Source organism: Amphibalanus amphitrite, unplaced genomic scaffold (genome assembly GCF_019059575.1).
Source record: "Amphibalanus amphitrite isolate SeventyFive unplaced genomic scaffold, NRLGWU_Aamphi_draft 001092F_arrow, whole genome shotgun sequence".
Lineage (NCBI taxonomy): Eukaryota > Metazoa > Arthropoda > Thecostraca > Balanomorpha > Balanidae > Amphibalanus > Amphibalanus amphitrite.
In genome coordinates this window covers 137,315-155,828 of record NW_024882586.1, presented here as the reverse complement: position 1 = coordinate 155,828, position 18,514 = coordinate 137,315, and the positions used below count along the sequence as shown (strand labels likewise).

The window sequence follows — 18,514 nt, the reverse complement described above, 5'->3', positions numbered from 1 at the left end:
GGTTTCTGAAACTTTGCATTTTGTGGCCATCAATCCACGTAAAAAAGAAGCAATCACAGCCGTGATTTAGCAGAAACAATATTTGTGTATAGGCTACTGGTTATACCTACCTTGAAAACCACAGGGGTAGCCTGTGGTGGGGAATAACTTCACTTCAGGTAGCTGTAGCTGTAAAACTGAGCATCAATGAAAATGTACAAACAGCAACGAAGAGTTTTGACAGCTCAACGCGGGATGACTGAACGAATCCCATTGCTCCGCTCGTCAACACGCCTTCAGCTCGGTCCCCCGTTAGTTCCGTGAACGGACCGCGGCTCTTTGGCCCGGGCGGCCGCCGAAACCCGACCTGACCGGTCAGCCGGCCGGCGCGGTCACCGGGCGCCCCACTGACCGGCCGCAGGCCGCTCGGAGAGCGTCCGACACCGCCGACGGTCGTCGTTTCCGTCGCCCGTCGCCGGCGTCGGCGCGATATGGGGCGTGCGTCCATTTTAGGCGGCCGCCGCCGTCGGTGGGTAACCTTAGCCGAGCGGCGGGCCGCGGCCGGCGGCACGGCCGCTCGCCAGAGCCCGAAATAGCGGCCGGCGGCGCGCGCAGCCGGGCGCCCAGCTGACAGGGTCCCGGCGCCGCCCCCTCCCCCACCCCCGGCAGACCCCCCTCGAGGGCCGCCCCGCCCACTTCTGCCGGCGGCGCCCCGCCCAGTTCTGCCGGCGCCGTCCCCCTCAAATCGGAAAATGGGTCCACTTTCGCTTATTATTTTCGGGAATTCACTCGGTGAAAGGATGATGATGCTATCAAAGTAAGACGGTAAAAAGGAACGACAAATATGGATTTTCCTTCAGGCGAGCTGGTCGCAAGGTGTCCAAAGAGCATGAATATGGCACCACAAACATAATTCCGGGTCTAATCTCCAGCACAGAGCACTGAGCAGATGTTCAGAAACAAAATAGCACAAAACAAAAACTGGCAGACCCGTGTACCTTTTTACACATATTTTCGGATCCATTAGGACTGACGGTAGTAGGCAAATAGCCATACAATCTTGATACGAGTGAATGCTGCGTGGGGTCGTACCCAGTACCCATAAATGCACTGTGCGAAACTGTTGACTGTAGTAAGAAAACCGCTCTATCCCTGCATGAGGTAGGAAACGATTCGCCCCAAAAGACGGCCAGTGCTTTCAGATTGCGTTTGAAGATTCAGTGAGCAGCGGTAAAAGCACTTTGGCAGTTCCAGTGCAGCAGCTATCTTTTAAAATTTACATTTCATCCATGCGCCCATTCCCAAAACACAGAGCTCTATGTCAACAGTTCATCATGCCGCCTCTGGTGATCTCAGCGGGTCAAACACTCTGCCGCCGGTGGCCGCTTCACGGGTCATTTGCCCGGGTCATTTGCCCCGGTCAGCGGCGCGTGCACGGTGCCACGTCCGGCCAGCCGGCAGCGGCGGTCACCGCGGAGCGGCGGCCACTCGGGGCCGCAGCTGGCGGCACCCGTTAGCCGGCTCCGTCGACATTTAAAATATTGCCGTCGGCCGGCCGGCGCCGCGGCCAAGATGTAACCGCAGGACCGGCCGGCGCGCCAGCTGGAGCCCGCAGTGCCGCCCGGCCACTGCACTGCTGAACAGTGAACATAGACCAGCAGAGATACAGGGAAAGCGCTGTGATGGAGGAACTGCTGTACAACAGTGTTGTACGATAGCGAACAATAAGTAGGAAGTTATCATGGATTATGGTTAGACTTCTTCAAAGACCCAAACAAAGCAGATCACCAAGAATTATTGATTCGTAGGTCCACTGCACGTCAGTAAATAGCCCCGGCATCAAAAACCAACGTCTAAAAATATTTGAAGGACATGAAACTCATGAAACAAACTGATAAAATTGGATAGTGACGACTCACAAATAAAATGTGGGAGAGTGGGAGAGTCCAAAAAAGTGAAAAGGTACCAGAGTGGTATTCCAACGAAATGTGAAAAGCATGGGCGCAAAATGACCTCGCAGTCGGCGCGCCCCTAACCCCCAACAAGCAAACAAACGAAATGTGAAAAGCCGTCAGATTCGAGATATATGAGCTGTATGATGAGTCGTATGGCCGAAATTGAACAACCCATTACCCAAAGAAGTATTACAACGGTCAGGCGCCATAAGCATGGGCAGTAAGAAAGCAACAAGTTTTTTTGCAATAGTCCGTGATGGTACACAAACAATTTCTAGCGCGATAAATTACCCCGATACAAGATAGCATATGACTGCTCTCGCCTCTCGGTGAATGATATCAGGAGCACAATCAACAAAAATATGTGATTCTCTACGAACTTTTGAAAATGGTCATGACTTTGACCCCTGGTCCCTGGAGCAGGCCCTGGAGTGTTTTATTTTTAAAATGCAGGATGCAACTCAATGCATCTTTATGAGGCTATAATATTGTAGGAAGTAGTAGCCCTTTATTAGTCTAAGTTACCAATCCATTGAGCATGCAATTGAAAAAAGTTTTGAACTTTTTTGGCACTTTTAGATTTCAGTAGATAAGCTTGAAGAGAAGAGACTGTTCCCTTACAAACAATAGGAAGGTATATGAATTATGATGCCATGAAGGCAAAGGAGATCAAAGTTTCCTCTGCATAACTCAGGCTGTTAGAAATGGCTTGCATCAGTCAAATTCAGGTGACCTGTTTTGGAACTTATGCTCCCATTTTCAAAAGTCAATGAAATTCTAGGCCCTGGTGACATCACCTTTTGCAAAACTTGGTGAGTAATTTAAAGATCATATTCACTGGTTTGTAAACACTACTTGTTGCCTGTTTTATGAAGCTGCCAAGCAAGAGAAGTAAAACAAATTACAGAAAATTTATAAATAATAGCATCTTTGATAAGATACCTACAACTTCAATCAATTGCTATTCTGATTCTACTTGTAACTTGTGAGTAGACTTTTTTTAGTTTGACAAAGGACTATCTGGATATCTCGAACTAAAATTACATAAAAGGGATTTCTCAGATGTATACCCATAGGCTGATACATGTGAACAGGGCTCTTGGAGCTCGGAGGCATGACTGAGTCGGAATGGCAGACAGGTACACAAAAATTGCATACGGGTTGTCATGCTTTTGTTGCTTTCATGACAGATGGAAAGCAATTTAAATAACATGACATGACATGACAAGTAGACGAAACTACTATAAAAAGCAACAAACAACCCATTACCCACCCGAGGTAAACCAAACCCATGTCCCATGCTACAACTTGAGCTGCAATCTAACGACTCAGACTGACTGCATTTTTATTAGACTATGGAAATTATTAGGCAGTTCCAAAATCAATCTCTATGAATATTACAAAGAAAATGAACGGCAATTCATGACACATAGCTCGGATAGCTTGTGTGAAATTTGAAATATTTTGGCGGCTAGAGCAAGGTCACCCCACCGACCGCGCACCGGCGCACTCACCTTTTTTTGCTGCTTTTCCCAAGCAGGATCCAGCAGTCCCTCCCTCTCCCATTCGTCTTCTTGTTCCATGTATCCATTCTCGTCCTCGTTGTACATCATCATCTTTGTTACCTAGCTATATGTACGCAGCACTCGCAATCAACAAGGGACCGGCACACACACCCCCACCCGCATCGGCGGCGCCAGGCAAGCGGACTCGGCTCGTCGTTGTTTGCCGCCGCGAAGGTCGCCGAGTTTCGCAGCTGACGTTCGGCTCCCGCCAGGTGCCGCCAGCTGTTTCGTTCAAATGACGTAGGTAGTGACGTAATTATTGTTGAAGTGGAGAAACAGGTGCATTTTGAGCTGTATTTCATAAAATAATGGATTAGAAGGATTAAACAAATATCATTCTTGTTACCAACCATACTGTAACCATCTTGGTTAAAGGAAATGGCGCAGGCAAAAGAAAAAACAGCCAGAAAAAAATGTAGCAAAGCAAGCCTCTCTCAAAATTTCCATGTTTTTGACAAATACAGCCCAACCCCTGAAAATAATGCAGCCATTTATGTGGGCAACATATCGGATTGTTACTTTAAAATTATCGTACGTCGGCCTAGAGCCACGTTCGAGGAAAACCAAAGATAGTGTCGATAACAAAATATTCAGCTTCCACCAAAGGTAGACTTCCATTTAACTGATAAAACGCTGCAACAGTGTTCATCATAATATATTTATGCTTTCGTTCATTTAAACGGACAATTTATAACATTTCAAATCCAAGCATCAAAGACCTAGTCTGAAAACTGCTCGGTCACGATTTCTTAGCTATATCCGAAACTGTTTATTTGACTGCGCTCTAATCGTCTCGGACACTCGCAGTGAACCTGAAGAAAAAAAAAATATCACCTTCCGAGCAACAAGGCAAAAACGCTAACAACATGACTGACGTCATATAAAACGCGACGTTGCAAACATCACCACGTCACGGAGTTCATCACACCCAGGGAAGGGCGTTCCAAAATGTAACGTCAACTAACTCGAGCAGCGCAGCTCAGTGGAGCTCGAGGTATCGTACAGACGCAATAACGAAGCTCACACACCTTACAAAAACTTGACACCGACAGCAGCTAACATGATAACAGCTTCTCCGTTGAGCAATCGAGCTGACACGTCTCAAAAGAAACGCTTTATCAATCATGAACAGGTATCACGCAGTGAGTCCTAACTCTGAGGCGAGTCGTCACCGGTGCGGCGGCGGCGGCGGCGGCTGCAGGCAGAGCCACCTATCGGTGACCGGCTGAGTCGGACTGGGCGTGGCCGTGCTGAAGCTGACCTGGGCCGGGTCACAGAACGGCACGTGCCACCGGCCGGCCGGGTCACACTGCGCCTGCACAGAGTGTACGATCGGCATCTAGGGAGAAGAAATAATGAGAGTTCGTCAGTGATCATCAGGCCGGCGTGAAGTATACCGACCGCAAATGGCTCGGTCTTTGAATCAGTCAGAGCAGCATACCATAAACAACACCTAAACCTCTCTTCTGCTCACCTTAATGTTGAGGTTTCCGTTGCGCGTGACGCCCTCCACAGCCAGCCGGTTGGTGCGGATCAGCCGGTTGAACTTGGAGCGCGTCTCGTCGGGCAGCCGGGCGGAGTGGTCTCGGAAGAAGTCGCGCGTCACAAACTGCGTGCCAGGGTGAGAGTGCATCACGGCGTACAGCAGAAACGCGTCGTCCGAGGACCTGTGACACGGCGAGGAGAAGTCGGGTCAGGACAGCGCCATCAGTGACAGAAATAATAAAATAAACATAGACATAATCACATTTCACGTGAATGTATCTTATGCCAATTAGCCGACAACACGTCAGAAACCGACATATGGGCAAAAACGAGTAACAAATTTGGCACATGGATACGTCAATGAGTTCACGTCATATGGATACGTTTTTAACAAAGCCTGTCATCATCAAGATGCATTGACAGTAGATTTTGCTCTTCTACGGTTGCCAATAAGCGCCATCGCAATAGAAAGTCCAGCACCAGTTCAAACGCTGCGGCTACGTATCGCAATTCGCACCAACACATAATCTATTGACCATACAACTCACATGTTGTCGGCGGTGAAGAGAAGGGCGTGCCTCTTGACGTAGCCCATGTCGGCCTTCTTCCAGCCACGCATGTGGTACCGGCCGACCACGAGTACCTTCTTTCCCTGCTGCACGGCGAAATGATCCACCACGTGCACCAGCTGAAAATGGAAAAATATACATACAGTCAGACTGTTGCTCCCGCGTTACGGAAGAAGCTGTGCCCACATTCACATCCTGACCTGTCCCTGCCTGAATACAAGACAGCAAAACAGCCAGAAAAGTACGCTGCTTTGACCAACATGGGGGTAGTTGTGGGGGCTAATGGATATCTTGTATCATGCTTAATATTAGCACTTGACTTAAAGCGACCGATTTTTTAGCGGAAACTGAGGGGAAACGTATTTCGAGCCACAGAATATGCGAGCCGAAATCATGCTCTATGCAATATGTCGATAGCAGAATGACTCAAGTAAGTGCAATGCACGACTGGCGCCACCTATGTTGGGCCGCACCGCTGTTCCCGGCCATCTCTGTGCCCGTTCCGTGCCACTCACCGCAGCTGAGAGGGGAGCGCCGCCCCGGACGCCGGCAGTCGCCAAGCCCACATTCAGGCCGTCCACCACCACGTCATAGGGCGCCGTGCGCTCCACGAAGCTCCTGAAGCGCTCCACCTCCTCAGGAGTGGACGTCTGGAACACGTCCTCACCGATCAGCACGCACCGCTCCAGTGCGTCGCGCACCTCGCGGAAATCGGCGTCACTGAGACGGTCGGGCGGGAGGTGGAGGCCGCAGTGCTCGCAGCGACCTCTGACGGCAGCGGGAGACGGCCGGTGAGAAACCGGGGAGGTGATGGTGTGCTTGTTGGAGGTAAATAAAATATATTTACATCATATATTTACAACACATGGACATCAGAGGGCTGTGATACTGCTGTGCAGAAAGCAGACAGGTTTTGATTATATCATTCCATATAAATTCAAGGTTTTAGAGCTTGACACACACAAAAAAAAGACGCAACATTCAGAATGCAATGAGAGGAAAAAAACCCATAGGTAATGCAACTTTGACGAAAGGGCAACTGGGCTCAGAATCTGAGGCATCAAGAGCGAGTGATTGCCGTTTTAACCCTGATGTTTACAAAGAGATCCTTTATTGGCCCAGCTCACCTGTTGGACACCTGGGTGGCCTCGCCGGTCCACGGCCGCGCCAGCCGCTGTGTGCACAGGTCCCGCAGTCTCACCGCCTGGCCCTCACTCAGTATCACCCCGCTGTCGGAGAGGAACTCCAGCAGCCGGAGCACCATCTGCTCGGCCGACTCAGCCGCCGGTCCCACCTCTGTGCGCCGTTCCTCCGGCCGGTCACCGCGGAGCTCCAGACGCGCCTCAGCGCGCGCCCTCGTCTCACAGCGCTCCAGCCAGGTGTCCAGCGCGTCATCAGTCGGCCGCAGCCGGAGGGCAGACAGCTCCTCGAGCACCTCCCAGCCGAGGACGTCCTCTCCGGCCCGCAGCGCCGCCGCTGCCAGCGCCGAGAGCGCGGTACGGGGCGGCGGGCCGCTGCGCCGCGCCACGGCCAGCAGAGGCACCGCCAGCCGCCAGTGCCGGGTGGCGCAGAGACCGACCGCGGCCCGTGTGGCGCTCACACGGTCCAGCGGCGCCGCGCTCAGCGCCGCGTGCGCCGCCAGCGTCTCCGGCTCGGCGGCGTCGCGCGCGGCGGCGTCACATGAGGCCAGCAGCTCGAGAAAGAGGGCGAGGTTGGCGGGCGGCACGGCGCCCTGCTCCTGTCGGTGTCGGAGCAGGGAGATGGCCGCCGGGAGCGCCACGCCGCCGTCCGGCAGCCGGCAGGCGGCCAGTGCCCGGTGGTCGACAGCGTGGGGACTGGCGGACGGCACGAGGCGCCGGTACTCGGCCACCGCGCGCTCCCAGTCGGCGCCACTCGGCGGCCGCGCCGCTGAGGCCGTGGCGAGCAGCAGCTGCTCGGCGCGCTCCTGCAGCTCACGGCGTGTGTTACGGCGCTCCTTCTGTCTGCTGCGTGCGCTGGGACCAGCTACACTACTCAGCAGGTGACTGAGCTGTGTGGGCCTGGCCGGTCCGACCAGGAACCTGGTCCAACCAGTCAGCAGTCTCATTGCATGAAGGCTCATAATTGTCAGAGTTTAGAGCTGGACCCGTCTCATGATGTAGGCACAGGTTCAGTGGCTGAAACAGGAAGCAGATTCTCAGAGTTAACATGAACTTTACTACAATTTACAAACATTATCATGTACCTAGGAATACATTGGTATTATTATACAAAATGTCTGAGTAGGTTGTAGGTTGGTAGGATGGTAGGTTGCAGGTGGTAGGTTAGTAGGTTAGTAGATAGGTAAGGTTACATTAGGTTAGATTACGTTTGTTTTATCTTCACTCGGACTTCTTCTATGCCTTTACCGAAAAATTATGATCAAAATGGAGATTTTCTCATAAAAAATTAGTCCTTTCAAAAGATTATGAATCTACAGCATATGAATATGCATACCAAACACATATATTATGGCTGCTTGAGGTTAGCTGCCATGAAGAGAAGAAAAGTCCGCATATGTTGATATTCCGCAAGGCCAATATTTTGTTTTAAAAATCCAGAAAAAAAGATGGCATCAACAAAATTTGATCAAACATCACAAGTCGACAGATTTCAATTCGCCTTCCTAATAGCGTGAAAAATATAATGCTGATTTATAGTAAGTAGGTACCTACCTAGGTAGTAGGTCAGTAGGTAAGTGGTAAGTTAAAGTACCGATTAGCCAAACAAGTATTTCATACCTAGTACACTGACACTGACACGGTCAGACTTTGCCAACCCGTCTGAATGCTATGCAGTCTGCATAGCATTCAGAGGAAAAATTAATAGAAAATTAAACGGCAACCTAACCCAGAAAATTCTATCCATCTAAAAACGCACATTTCTAATTCTACCTACCTTCTACCTACATGATATCTTATGATCTTATCGATCTTATCATCAATTTACAAATTACAACGCGGGTTTGGGGCCTTAGCAAAATTTCATGCACCATTTCTGTCACAAAAGCGGCACGATAGCAGAAAATGTGAGTACATAATCAAGGTTTTATTATATAAAATATACGTGACTATTTGCCAGTCAATTGTCTTATGACGTCATGATTGAAAATAAGTGAGGGCTACTATATTCTGAACCTGTGCAAAAGATGGAAGATGCAAAGAAAGATGAACCTTAATTAGGTAAAATCATTTAAAAATACTTCCAAAAACTCGACTTCATCATGAATAAACTTTAGTGTCTCCAACTGCAATGAGACAGGAAGATTGAATATTTGTCTATTCCAAATAAAATGCCTCATTATTCCGTGCATATCTAATCACTCCGACACTTGAGATGATAGGTAGACTTTACCTGAGTTTGGCCTAAACTGTTGTCCGTAAATACCTCCAAGGATTCTCACATAATCACCTCCGATTATCAATTGATATCATGGGTGTAGTTTTCCAAAAATCATTGGGGGTGCTCAATAGCTTTCAGGCATTCCATAGTTTTTGTAGTTTTTTTTAGCTGTTCTTTTTTACTGTAGCCATCAGGCATCATGCAAGAAATGATGTTAAATCGGTTCGAGAGCTTGTTTTAATAGCGCCACTGTAAAACAATTTTGGCTCACCCAATGCATTAACCCGCGCGAGGCTGGGGTCTCCACTCTCCAGCCGAACGCGCGGGGCTGGGGGGATAAATTTTACCCCCTGTTATCTCCCGAACTATTGGTCCGATTTGGAAAATTCAAACGCCAATCGAAAGATCTCATCACGAATAACTAAAAACATGCACTTAATTTAAAGTTTGAGGTCAAGGTCAAGGTCAGGTCAAGGGTACAAATTGCAAGTTTCTACAGTATCGGCCTTGCACCGTAGTTGCCGAAGAATGGAGTCATGGACTGAGACTGATTGCCCAAAACGTGTTTGGGCCTGACCTTGGCCATAAGTTTGGTAGGCCAGATTTTGTACTGGACCATTTTGAGTCAACTTTGAGAAATACATAACGTACAACGGTGGTAAAATCGTTGCTATAGGTATAACACAGTTTACCCGCTCCGGGTGTGAGGGAGGGGTGTGGGGCAATGATTGCACTGACGTGGCGCCCTCGGAGGGCCGGTATGGGATTAAAGCTCAGCTACACTAAGGGCTTGTGTGGTGCCTTCAGTTATCGGTGGCACCCTCAGAATCACCGGCGTAGGGCCCTCAGAGCCGCCGGTAAGGGAGGCACCGGTGTGGGGCCGCCATGCAGGTGCCGGTGTGGGCGATCAGAGGTGCTAGTGTGATTCTCTCAGAGGCGCCGATGAGGGTCCTTACAGGCGTTGCTCCGGGCCCTCATAGACGCTGGTGTAGAGCCGTTACAGACGGGTGTGGGGCCTTTAGAGCTGCTGACGCGAACTCTCTACAAGCCGGCAGGGGGTCTCAGTGACCGGCAAGGGGTCCTTATTAGGCCGGCAGAAGAAGTCCTGCGGGGTCCTAAGAGACCGGCATGGTACTGTCAGACGCCGGTGGGGCCCTCAGGGTCACCGTTGTGGGGCCCTCAAGTCATCAGTGGGTGGCCTTTAGATGCGCAGGTGTTGGTTGGGTCCTCGGAGCCGCCAATATAGGGCTTTTAGGCACTGGTGTAGGCACTCAGAGTTGGGGGTGTGAAACCCTCAGAGACACCGGTGTGGGCCCTCATAGGCACCGACGAGGGCCCCATAGTTGCCGTTATGGGGCCCTCAGAAAAATAAGTGTGGGACCATCACAGGTGGGAAATGCCCCTAGAACTTTCCCTCATTGGCCGGTAAGACCTCTCAGAGGCCAGTAAAGGCTGACTCAGACTCTTTCCGAGTTCAGGAAATCGCATGCGAGAGCATATTCAAAAACATTGTAATTCCTCTCGCATCAATCGCTCGCGGGAGGTGCGTGCGATTGATGCGAGCGTGCTTCCATGTATTTGAATAGGCTCTCGCATGCGATTTCTTGACTGCGGAAAGAGTCTGTTTCAGGCTTAACGGGCCTTTGGAGACCACCGAGGTGTCCTTAAAAGCCGCAAGAGGCCCTCAGAAGTCGGCGTGGGGCCCTTATGGAGACCTTAGTGTGGCTATTTAGGGCCCATGAGGTGTTCTAAAGAGCCCCACGGGGCCCTTCTGAGTAGAAATATGGCCATCGTTAACCCTCAGCGGTCAAATGGCGCCGCAGGGCCTCTCGGACCCAAGGGTCCCTTTGAACCCGATGGGGGGAGGGGAAACGTGTCCCCTTACACCCCTAGCTATGCCACTGTTTTATATGCATCATGTCAGGTATTTTAGGCTCGCCCCCCCCCCCCCCAATTCTTGAAAATCGTTCCCGGGCCCCTGATAATATCAGATGTAATGTTAACACAAATGTAATGCATCTTAATTTGTGGTGATTTATTCAATGTATATTATCTTAGTCACTGAATTGAGTAAGCATAGTATTTGCACGATTCACTGGGCTCATTACAGTACTAGGAGATGGACATTCTGATTATTGAGGGCCTTGAGTCAGCTGGGAATGTTTTGAGGAGGCTGGGGGTGCTTTAAGAAGGCAGGGGGTGCTGAGCTCAGGATTGGGGGTGCTTGAGCACCCACAAAGAGATATAAAGTTACGCTTATGATTGATATGAAGTTGAGATAACCGTGATCCGATAATTCTAACCCGCGCACCGACGGGGAGCGGTTATCCGCCCCCCCCCCTGAGGATTTTTTATTTAATAGCGGGAAAACCGCGGCGGTAAGCGCCGCGAAATTTGGTATGACTTTTCTCTCATCAATTTTACACATGGTGTGCGAGTTTGAACCTCCTAACTTCTAAGTTCAGGTCACCAGGTCACTTCGACTGACCCAACCTCAAGTCACTTTTTGCAACTTTGTCACCGTGTCCGAGCTACAGTAGATGACGGAGGCCTTTGAGAGTCGCAGGATGTTATTAGGTCATTGCTAGCTACAATTTGTATAGGGTAACTGTGGGGAAAACGCACCCCTGGGTTAAACGCCTCCCCTAAAAAAATCGTATTTCTTATCGACGGATAGGTGTTTTATCCTGTCTTTCAGAACAGTCAGCTGCTTGTTTACGTAGGTCTCTATTTCCGGTTCGGCGTCTTGAGGAGCAGCGTGGGTAGGTGCTGATGTTGGTTTTGGGTGTTGTTTTTGTTGTTTTTACAGAAGATTCCTAAGATTTTGATGCCCTCTTTATATCACAAAACTTGCTATTGTGCATATCACTCAAAACTGCGTTTTATTGTCATTCTGGTGAATGTATTATGCTGCGGCGTTAGTGGCGCGTTTTTTGTCAATATTTTGTTGACCGGAAATGGAGTGGATGGGGCAAGACGCCTACTCGATGCATGGGGCAAGACGCCCCCAGTTTTCTGAAAGGGGGGCGTTTTGCACGGTGGTGAGAGTGCAGGGTAGCGCCCTGTAGGTCGGGGCCGAAAAGGCCTGTCCCTGTCCTTTTTTGCTGATATATCCTAAACGACTGCAGATATCGTCACCAAACTCTCAGGACTCCTCCGGGCATCCATTGTACACATTGCAACAAAATTTTATTCCAAAGGCTATGATAGGTTGACCACAAATGACGTCAGAATGACGTCAAGTTCTGCCATGTTCATCATTTTCTGTTGATGGATGGGGTGGGGGCGCTTTGCACATGGGTGTGGGCATATTACCCAGGGTATGGGGCAAAACGCCCTTTTGTAAGGGTATGCGAAAACCTTTTTGGGGGGTTAAATACCACACGCAGGTGTCTTTTCTTGGTCTAAAAGCGTAGTAAAAAGAATGAGCTACATGATGGTGCCCAAAGGTTTAGGTAATCTGTGTTGGGTTGAGTGTCAGAAGGTTTCGCGCTTAAGGGGGGCGTTTTTGACCTATTCACCCTATCTCGGAATTTTATATCGATGACCTAAGGAGTAAGGTTAGGTCAATTTCTCGACCTCCCCATTAGGCGAAGACGGGGAACACCGCCCATCCCGATATCAGAAATATGAAACAAACTATAGGGCGACAGCTAACTGTCTTTTGACGGCGTCTGACGTCAACAGAAGTGCAAGTACGGGCAGTACCTACACTACATTGTTTTACGTGATTTGCGAGAAATTCCGAATTTTACGTTGCGTGAATACGTTTTATACTTTTTCTAGCATAAGTAGCAGAAGAAAACTTGTCTTATTTGACAGACCATAGTCCCAAAATAACATTTTTTGCCACAATTAGCCTGCGCCCCGCTGGGGGGGGGGGGGACAGAATCTGTCCCCTCCCCCGTTTCTCGCCAATAACCCGCGCCCTGGTGGGGTCTGTTTATAACGCGACCTGGTGGGGGGGGGGGCTATTTTTTGCCCCCCCTCGTATCTCCGAAACTACTGGACGGATCCGCAAAATTCAAACGGCGTTCGAAAGGCCTGTCAAATTTGTCGAAGGAAACCAAATTTCATTGACCTCGGGGTCACCGATGACGTCACAGGTCAGGTCAAAGATGAAATGTTTCACCGTTCACGGGGCTTCTACGGAATGCGCTATAACACCGAGGAAAACGCATTTTGTCGAGAATCAGCGGTAGGGCGTCAGTTGCCTAGTAGATATGTTGCTATTAGAGGTCACTGGCAATACCAGGTCAGGTCACAGGTCAGGTCACCAAGGGTCACAGGTCAGGTCACATGAGCCCAACTTTACTAAGGTTGTGTGATACATGTTTTATGGCCAATTTTTCATTTCCAACTCAATGGTGTTGGTTATAAGACTATGAGGTACGGCTTAGGTCACTTTCTGGTGAAGTTCAGGTCAAGGTCAAGGTCAGGCCAAAAAAGGTCAAATTTTAAAGTTGATAGTTTTGCATAAAATGGGTATTGATTCGATGCAGCTTGTCACGGGGAGTCTAATGGTGGTCTTTGTTTTGCGCTACGGGGTCTAGAATTGCTAAAAATTGAGTTTGAAAATTTGACGTCATCAATTTCGAACAGTTTTTTCGCTATAACTTCGCCAAAAAAAGAGGTATCAATCTCAAATTTGGTGTGTGGATGGAAGGCGGTAAGGACTATCACATATATTCCGGTTTTTGCGAAATTCAAAAAACTTTTTGGATTTTTCGATTATTTTATCCGAAAAATCTATTTTTTGATTTTTGGGGGTCAAAATCCACAAATTTCAAAAATCCGAGATAGCAGTTTTGTAGCCCTGTCCAATCTACAGCTTTTATGTCTTTATCATTTTTCTGTATTTGCAAAGCTATAGGCCTGACAGCTCTTCCCGCGAAACCCTTTTTTCGGTCGAAAACGGCAGAACATGACGTCACTCTGACGTCATTTCCAGCCAACCTATCATAGCCTTTGGAAAAATTTTTGGTCACAATGTGTAAAATTGATGTCCGGGAGGGTAATGAAAGTTTCGTGACGATCGGCGCAGCGGTTCTGGAGATATATCGAAAAGTCTGGAGGGGGGGCAAAAAATAGCCCCCCCACCAGGTCGCGGGATAACTTCTAAATGCGTTTTTCCAGCGACGTCAAACTTTCAGTACCTTATCATACTTCAATTTAGCACGTTTGCTGAAAATTTCAGCGAAATATATCGGAAATTTTTGAGAAAATGACGTTTGAGTGACGTCATGCCCACCATTTTCGCCTCAAAAACGGCAAAATTTCAAACGCCGCTTAACATCTTCATTTTTAAAGGAATCAAGACGTAACAAAAAAGTTTATGCGTGATGCTAATTTGTCTATCAAATGGCTATCTCGTTTTTTTATTTTGACCCAATTTTTTAACTAACTTTTTTTGAAAATAATTTTAAATCCTAGATTTTTAGTGTAACGAAAAAAACGGAATATATGTCAGAGAAGTGGTCTATGTGCCCCTATATACCAAATTTTAGAAAAATCGGTTCAAAAGTGTTGGAGTTATTCAAAATTTTATGACGTCACGACACACATTTTTTAATGATTTTTTTGGAAGTTCTAAACCTCGTACGGGAACAAAAATAGCACCATTCGATTTGCCATGAAAAACTGCATCAGATAGACACCTTTTTAGGTCTTAAAAACCAACTTCAAAGTTTGAGCTCACTTGACCTGACCTTGACCTGACCTCGACCTGAAATTCATCCAGATGTGGTCTATATCACTTATTGAGTGTGCCTTTTGAATTCTATGAATAAACTGACCCATAAAACATGTGTCGCACATGCCCTTTTCTATATTTCGTTTTTGGTGACCTGACCTGACCTTGACCTTGACCTTTGCATGATATTGTATGCGACGAATATTGTCTTGGTAGCCTAAGAACACGTTTTGGGCAATCAGTCTCAGTCCATTCTTCGGCAACTACGGTGCAAGCCGATACTGTAGAAACTTGCATTTTGTGCCCTTGACCTGACCTTGACCTGACCTCTGACCTATTTAAGCAAAAAAAATGGGATCATAAGATCCGCCTTGTTGAGAGCTTTCGATTGTCGTTTTCCCGTCTTTCTACGACCATCAGTTCGGAAGTTAGACAGGGGGCAGAATCTGCCCCCCCCCCCCAGCAGGGCGCGTGTGGCTGAAAGGCCCAGCCGGGTGCGCGGGTTAAAAATATACCTACCTACTGCTCTGTGGGGACCCTCCCACCTTCAAAAAAGTTAATGAATTGGCATGAAAGTGATGTCGCTCGGTTCAGAAAGAGCAAAAACGAATATCACCAAATTTCGTCAAAAAAAATATTCACCGGTTTTCAAGATACCTATTACTTATTAGACTTTTACTTTTGTTTACTTTTTGGGATCTCCGCTGTTCCTAGCGACTTTATTTGAAAGTGCGGCATTTGTTGCGCGCAAAGCAGCATATACCACCGCGTGCTATAAAACGTTTTAGTCAAACATTTAAAAATCGTTAGATACCTGCGCTGACGTCACACATTCAGAGGGGTATTCCTATGCATTAGCCCCTCTGAATCAAAATGCTGCAATTTTGAAATTCAATATTTCCGATTTAAGGCATTTCTCGATGTTGTGAGTGCCGAAACCGGTAATTGTGAGCCAGGCCCCAGGGACCCCATTTTGGCTATCTCAACTCAAATCTAATGTTAAGGTGGGAGGGTCCCTTTTAACCCGCGCGGGGCTGGGGTCTCCAGCCGAACACGCAGGGCTGGGGGGGGGGGGGGGGGTAAATTTTACCCCCCCCCCCCTGTTATCTCCCGAACTAATGGTCCGATTTGGAAAATTCAAACGCCAATCGAAAGCTCTCATCACGAACTACTAAAAACATGTACTTAATTTAAAGTTTGAGGTCAAGGTCAAGGTCAGGTCAAGGGTACAAATTGCAAGTTTCTACAGTATCGGCCTTGCACCGTAGTTGCCGAAGAATGGAGCCATGGACTGAGACTGATCGCCCAAGACGTGTTCTTAGGTTACCAAGACAATATTCGTTGCATACAATATCATTCAGAGGTCAAGGTCAAGGTCAGGTCAGGTCAGGTCAGGTCACCAAAAAACAAAATATAGAAAAGGGCATGTGCGACACATGTTTTATGGGTCATTTTACTCATAGAATTCAATAGGCACACTCAATAAGTGATATGGACCACCTCTGGATGAATTTCAGGTCGAGGTCAGGTCAAGGTCAGGTCAAGTGAGGTCAAATTTTGAAGTTGGTTGTTAAGGCCTAAAAAGGTGTCTATCTGATGCAGTTTTTCACGGCGAATCGAATGGTGCTATTTTTGTTTCCGTAGGAGGTCTAGAACTTCCAAAAAAGTCATTTTTTCAAAAAATTTGTGTGTCGTGACGTCATAAAATTTTGAATAACTCACACATTTTTGAACCGATTCTTCTAAAATTTGGTATGTAGGTGCACATAGACCACTTCTCTGACATATATTCCGGTTTTTTCGATAGACTCAAAATTTTGGATTTTATAATGATTTTCCCCAAAAAATCAGTTTTTTGAAAAAATTTAGGCCAAAATCCAAAATTTTCAAAAAACCGAGATAGCCATTTGATAGACAAAGTAAAATTACGTATAACCTTTTTTGTTACGTCTTGATTCCTTTAAAAATGAAGATGTTAGCGGCGTTTGAACTTTTGCCGTTTTTGAGGCGAAAATGGCGAACATGACGTCACTAAAACGTCAATTTCTCAAAAAATTTCCGACGGATTTCGCTCAAATTTTCAGGGAACGTGTCAAATTGATGTAAGAAAAGGTACTGAAAGTTTGGCGGCGCTGCGCGCCGCCGTTTTTGAGATATCGCAAAAATTCGCGAGGGGGGGTAAAATTTACCCCCCCAGCCCCGCGCGGGTTAATATACGTCTTGGGACCAGGGTACCTATACATACATGGACGGTCGGTCGGAGGCAGGTCGATATTTGCCGGCTGTTTGTCGCCCCTCGTCCTGACTACAGTCCGCGCTGCTCTCTGTTCGACTCGGGGTCTCTTTCAGTCGCGTTGCGGAGGGGCGCGACGTCAGACGTGGCTCCTCTCCTACCGTACTCCGCTCCCCGTCTACACCATCCCAGCGAGGCTGTGAGCCGCCATGTCCCCGCTGCCGCTCCTGGCGCTGCTCATTACAGTCGTGGCTGGCGTGGGTGTGGTCTACCAGTCGAACCTGGCACTGCATGCCCAGGTGGTGCTGAAGACGGTCGGCGACGTCCCCGGCCGCACACACTGCGCGCTGTGGTGTCGTCGCATCAGCAGCTGCGTGAGCTGGAGCTATGACCCGGCTACCCTCCTCTGCCGCCTGTGGCCCAGTCCGTCCGCCAGTAACCCACTCACACAAGTACAGGAGCAGGTCTTTCAGCGCAAGCCACCGCCGGGTTTTGTCCTCAGTGACAATCCAAATATCGCCTACACTCAGCACAGCTTCGGCGGTATCACTGGCGGAATAAGCTCCCTCACGGCTCTGTGTCAGGAGGACCATCCCGACGCGTTCCCTGCCTTCACAAGTACCGACCAGCAGATCGCCTACATCAAGCAGAACGCCATCGGCAAGTACTTTTACGTGGGAATCTACAGGGACTCCAGCGGTGTGTTCAGAGATATGACCACCAACACCGCCATGACCATGTCGGCCGCCTGGTTTTGGGATGGAAGGCTGGACACCGACATCACCAACAACTGTCTGACACTGTACTACAGGGGCTTCTGGGCCGTCCCCTGCACAGACGTGCGGGAGGGCTACACCTGCCAGTACAACGTCGTCGCCGGCACCGCTCCGCCGAGTGGGTACGTCATCAGCGACGATCCCAGCATCGCCTACCGGCAGCACAAGGCGGACCGTGTCAACGACCGCGACTCGTTCGTCAGCCTCTGCCGGGAGCACGACCCGGACTCTGTGCCAGCGTTCCCCAGCACCGAGCAGCAGGTCACCTACATCAAACGGAACGTCATCGGAGAGTACTTCTACGTCGGCATCTACCGGGACTCCGGCGGCGTCTTCAGGGACATGACGACCGACGTGGCGCTGCAGATCCCGGCGGAGTGGTTCTGGAACGGTGTCGCCGACGCGGACCTCACCGATGACTGTCTGACGCTCTACATGGAGGGCTTCTGGGCTGTACCCTGCAGCGGCTCACGTGAGGGCTACGTCTGCCAGCTCAACCTGTAAACCAGCGCGCTGGGAACCGTCTTGTGATGCTATGCTGGCGACTCAACAGCAGGAGACAGAATGTCACTGTGACGTTACACGTTGCATGGTTTAATATTCTTTGTCTGTGTCATTCCGTTTCATGAATTGTCTTACCTTCGCCTATTATCACCCCTGTCGATTATACAGTATAGCAATATACCCATTTGGCTCAACAAACGCATTATAAGCAAACATGCGATCATCTGACAGATGCCAGGTAAAAAATTGATTGATAGGTATCAGGACCAAGCGGCTATCTATATCAAGTATTGCTCGCAGACAGCATCCACCTTGCAGCGCCTGGTTTCCGGAGCACCTTTATTTGTTTATTTAATTATTTATCTACTGTATGAATATTTGTAAAAAGAAAAATGA

The 18,514-nt window shown here is 48.7% G+C and overlaps 2 protein-coding genes across 5 annotated transcripts in view; both read right to left on the bottom strand.

The window, feature by feature from the left end:
• Positions 1-3,664, bottom strand: part of LOC122370032 (alpha-actinin, sarcomeric) — a 59,672-nt gene extending 56,008 nt beyond the window's left edge. For both annotated transcript variants that reach the window (XM_043345271.1, XM_043345272.1), the window contains exon 1: positions 3,449-3,664. In XM_043345271.1, coding sequence (XP_043201206.1) covers positions 3,449-3,550 — 102 coding nt within the window. In that variant the 5' untranslated portion in view covers positions 3,551-3,664. The remainder of the gene's footprint in view (positions 1-3,448) is intronic.
• A 665-nt stretch (positions 3,665-4,329) lies between these two features.
• LOC122370036 (mitochondrial ribonuclease P catalytic subunit-like) lies at positions 4,330-8,592 on the bottom strand. Of its 3 annotated transcripts, none has more exons than XM_043345279.1 (6): positions 8,470-8,592; positions 6,681-7,709; positions 6,069-6,321; positions 5,533-5,672; positions 4,974-5,166; positions 4,330-4,838 (listed from the first exon to the last, which is right to left on the bottom strand). In XM_043345279.1, exons 2-6 carry the CDS (start codon positions 7,652-7,654, stop codon positions 4,668-4,670), a joined length of 1,731 nt encoding a protein of 576 aa, XP_043201214.1. In that variant the 5' UTR covers positions 7,655-7,709; positions 8,470-8,592; the 3' UTR covers positions 4,330-4,667. The 3 variants fall into 3 exon arrangements, with proteins under 3 accessions (XP_043201214.1, XP_043201212.1, XP_043201211.1); XM_043345277.1 differs by having other exon boundaries at positions 8,481-8,568; XM_043345276.1 differs by having other exon boundaries at positions 8,247-8,535.
• Positions 8,593-18,514: the final 9,922 nt, after the last annotated feature.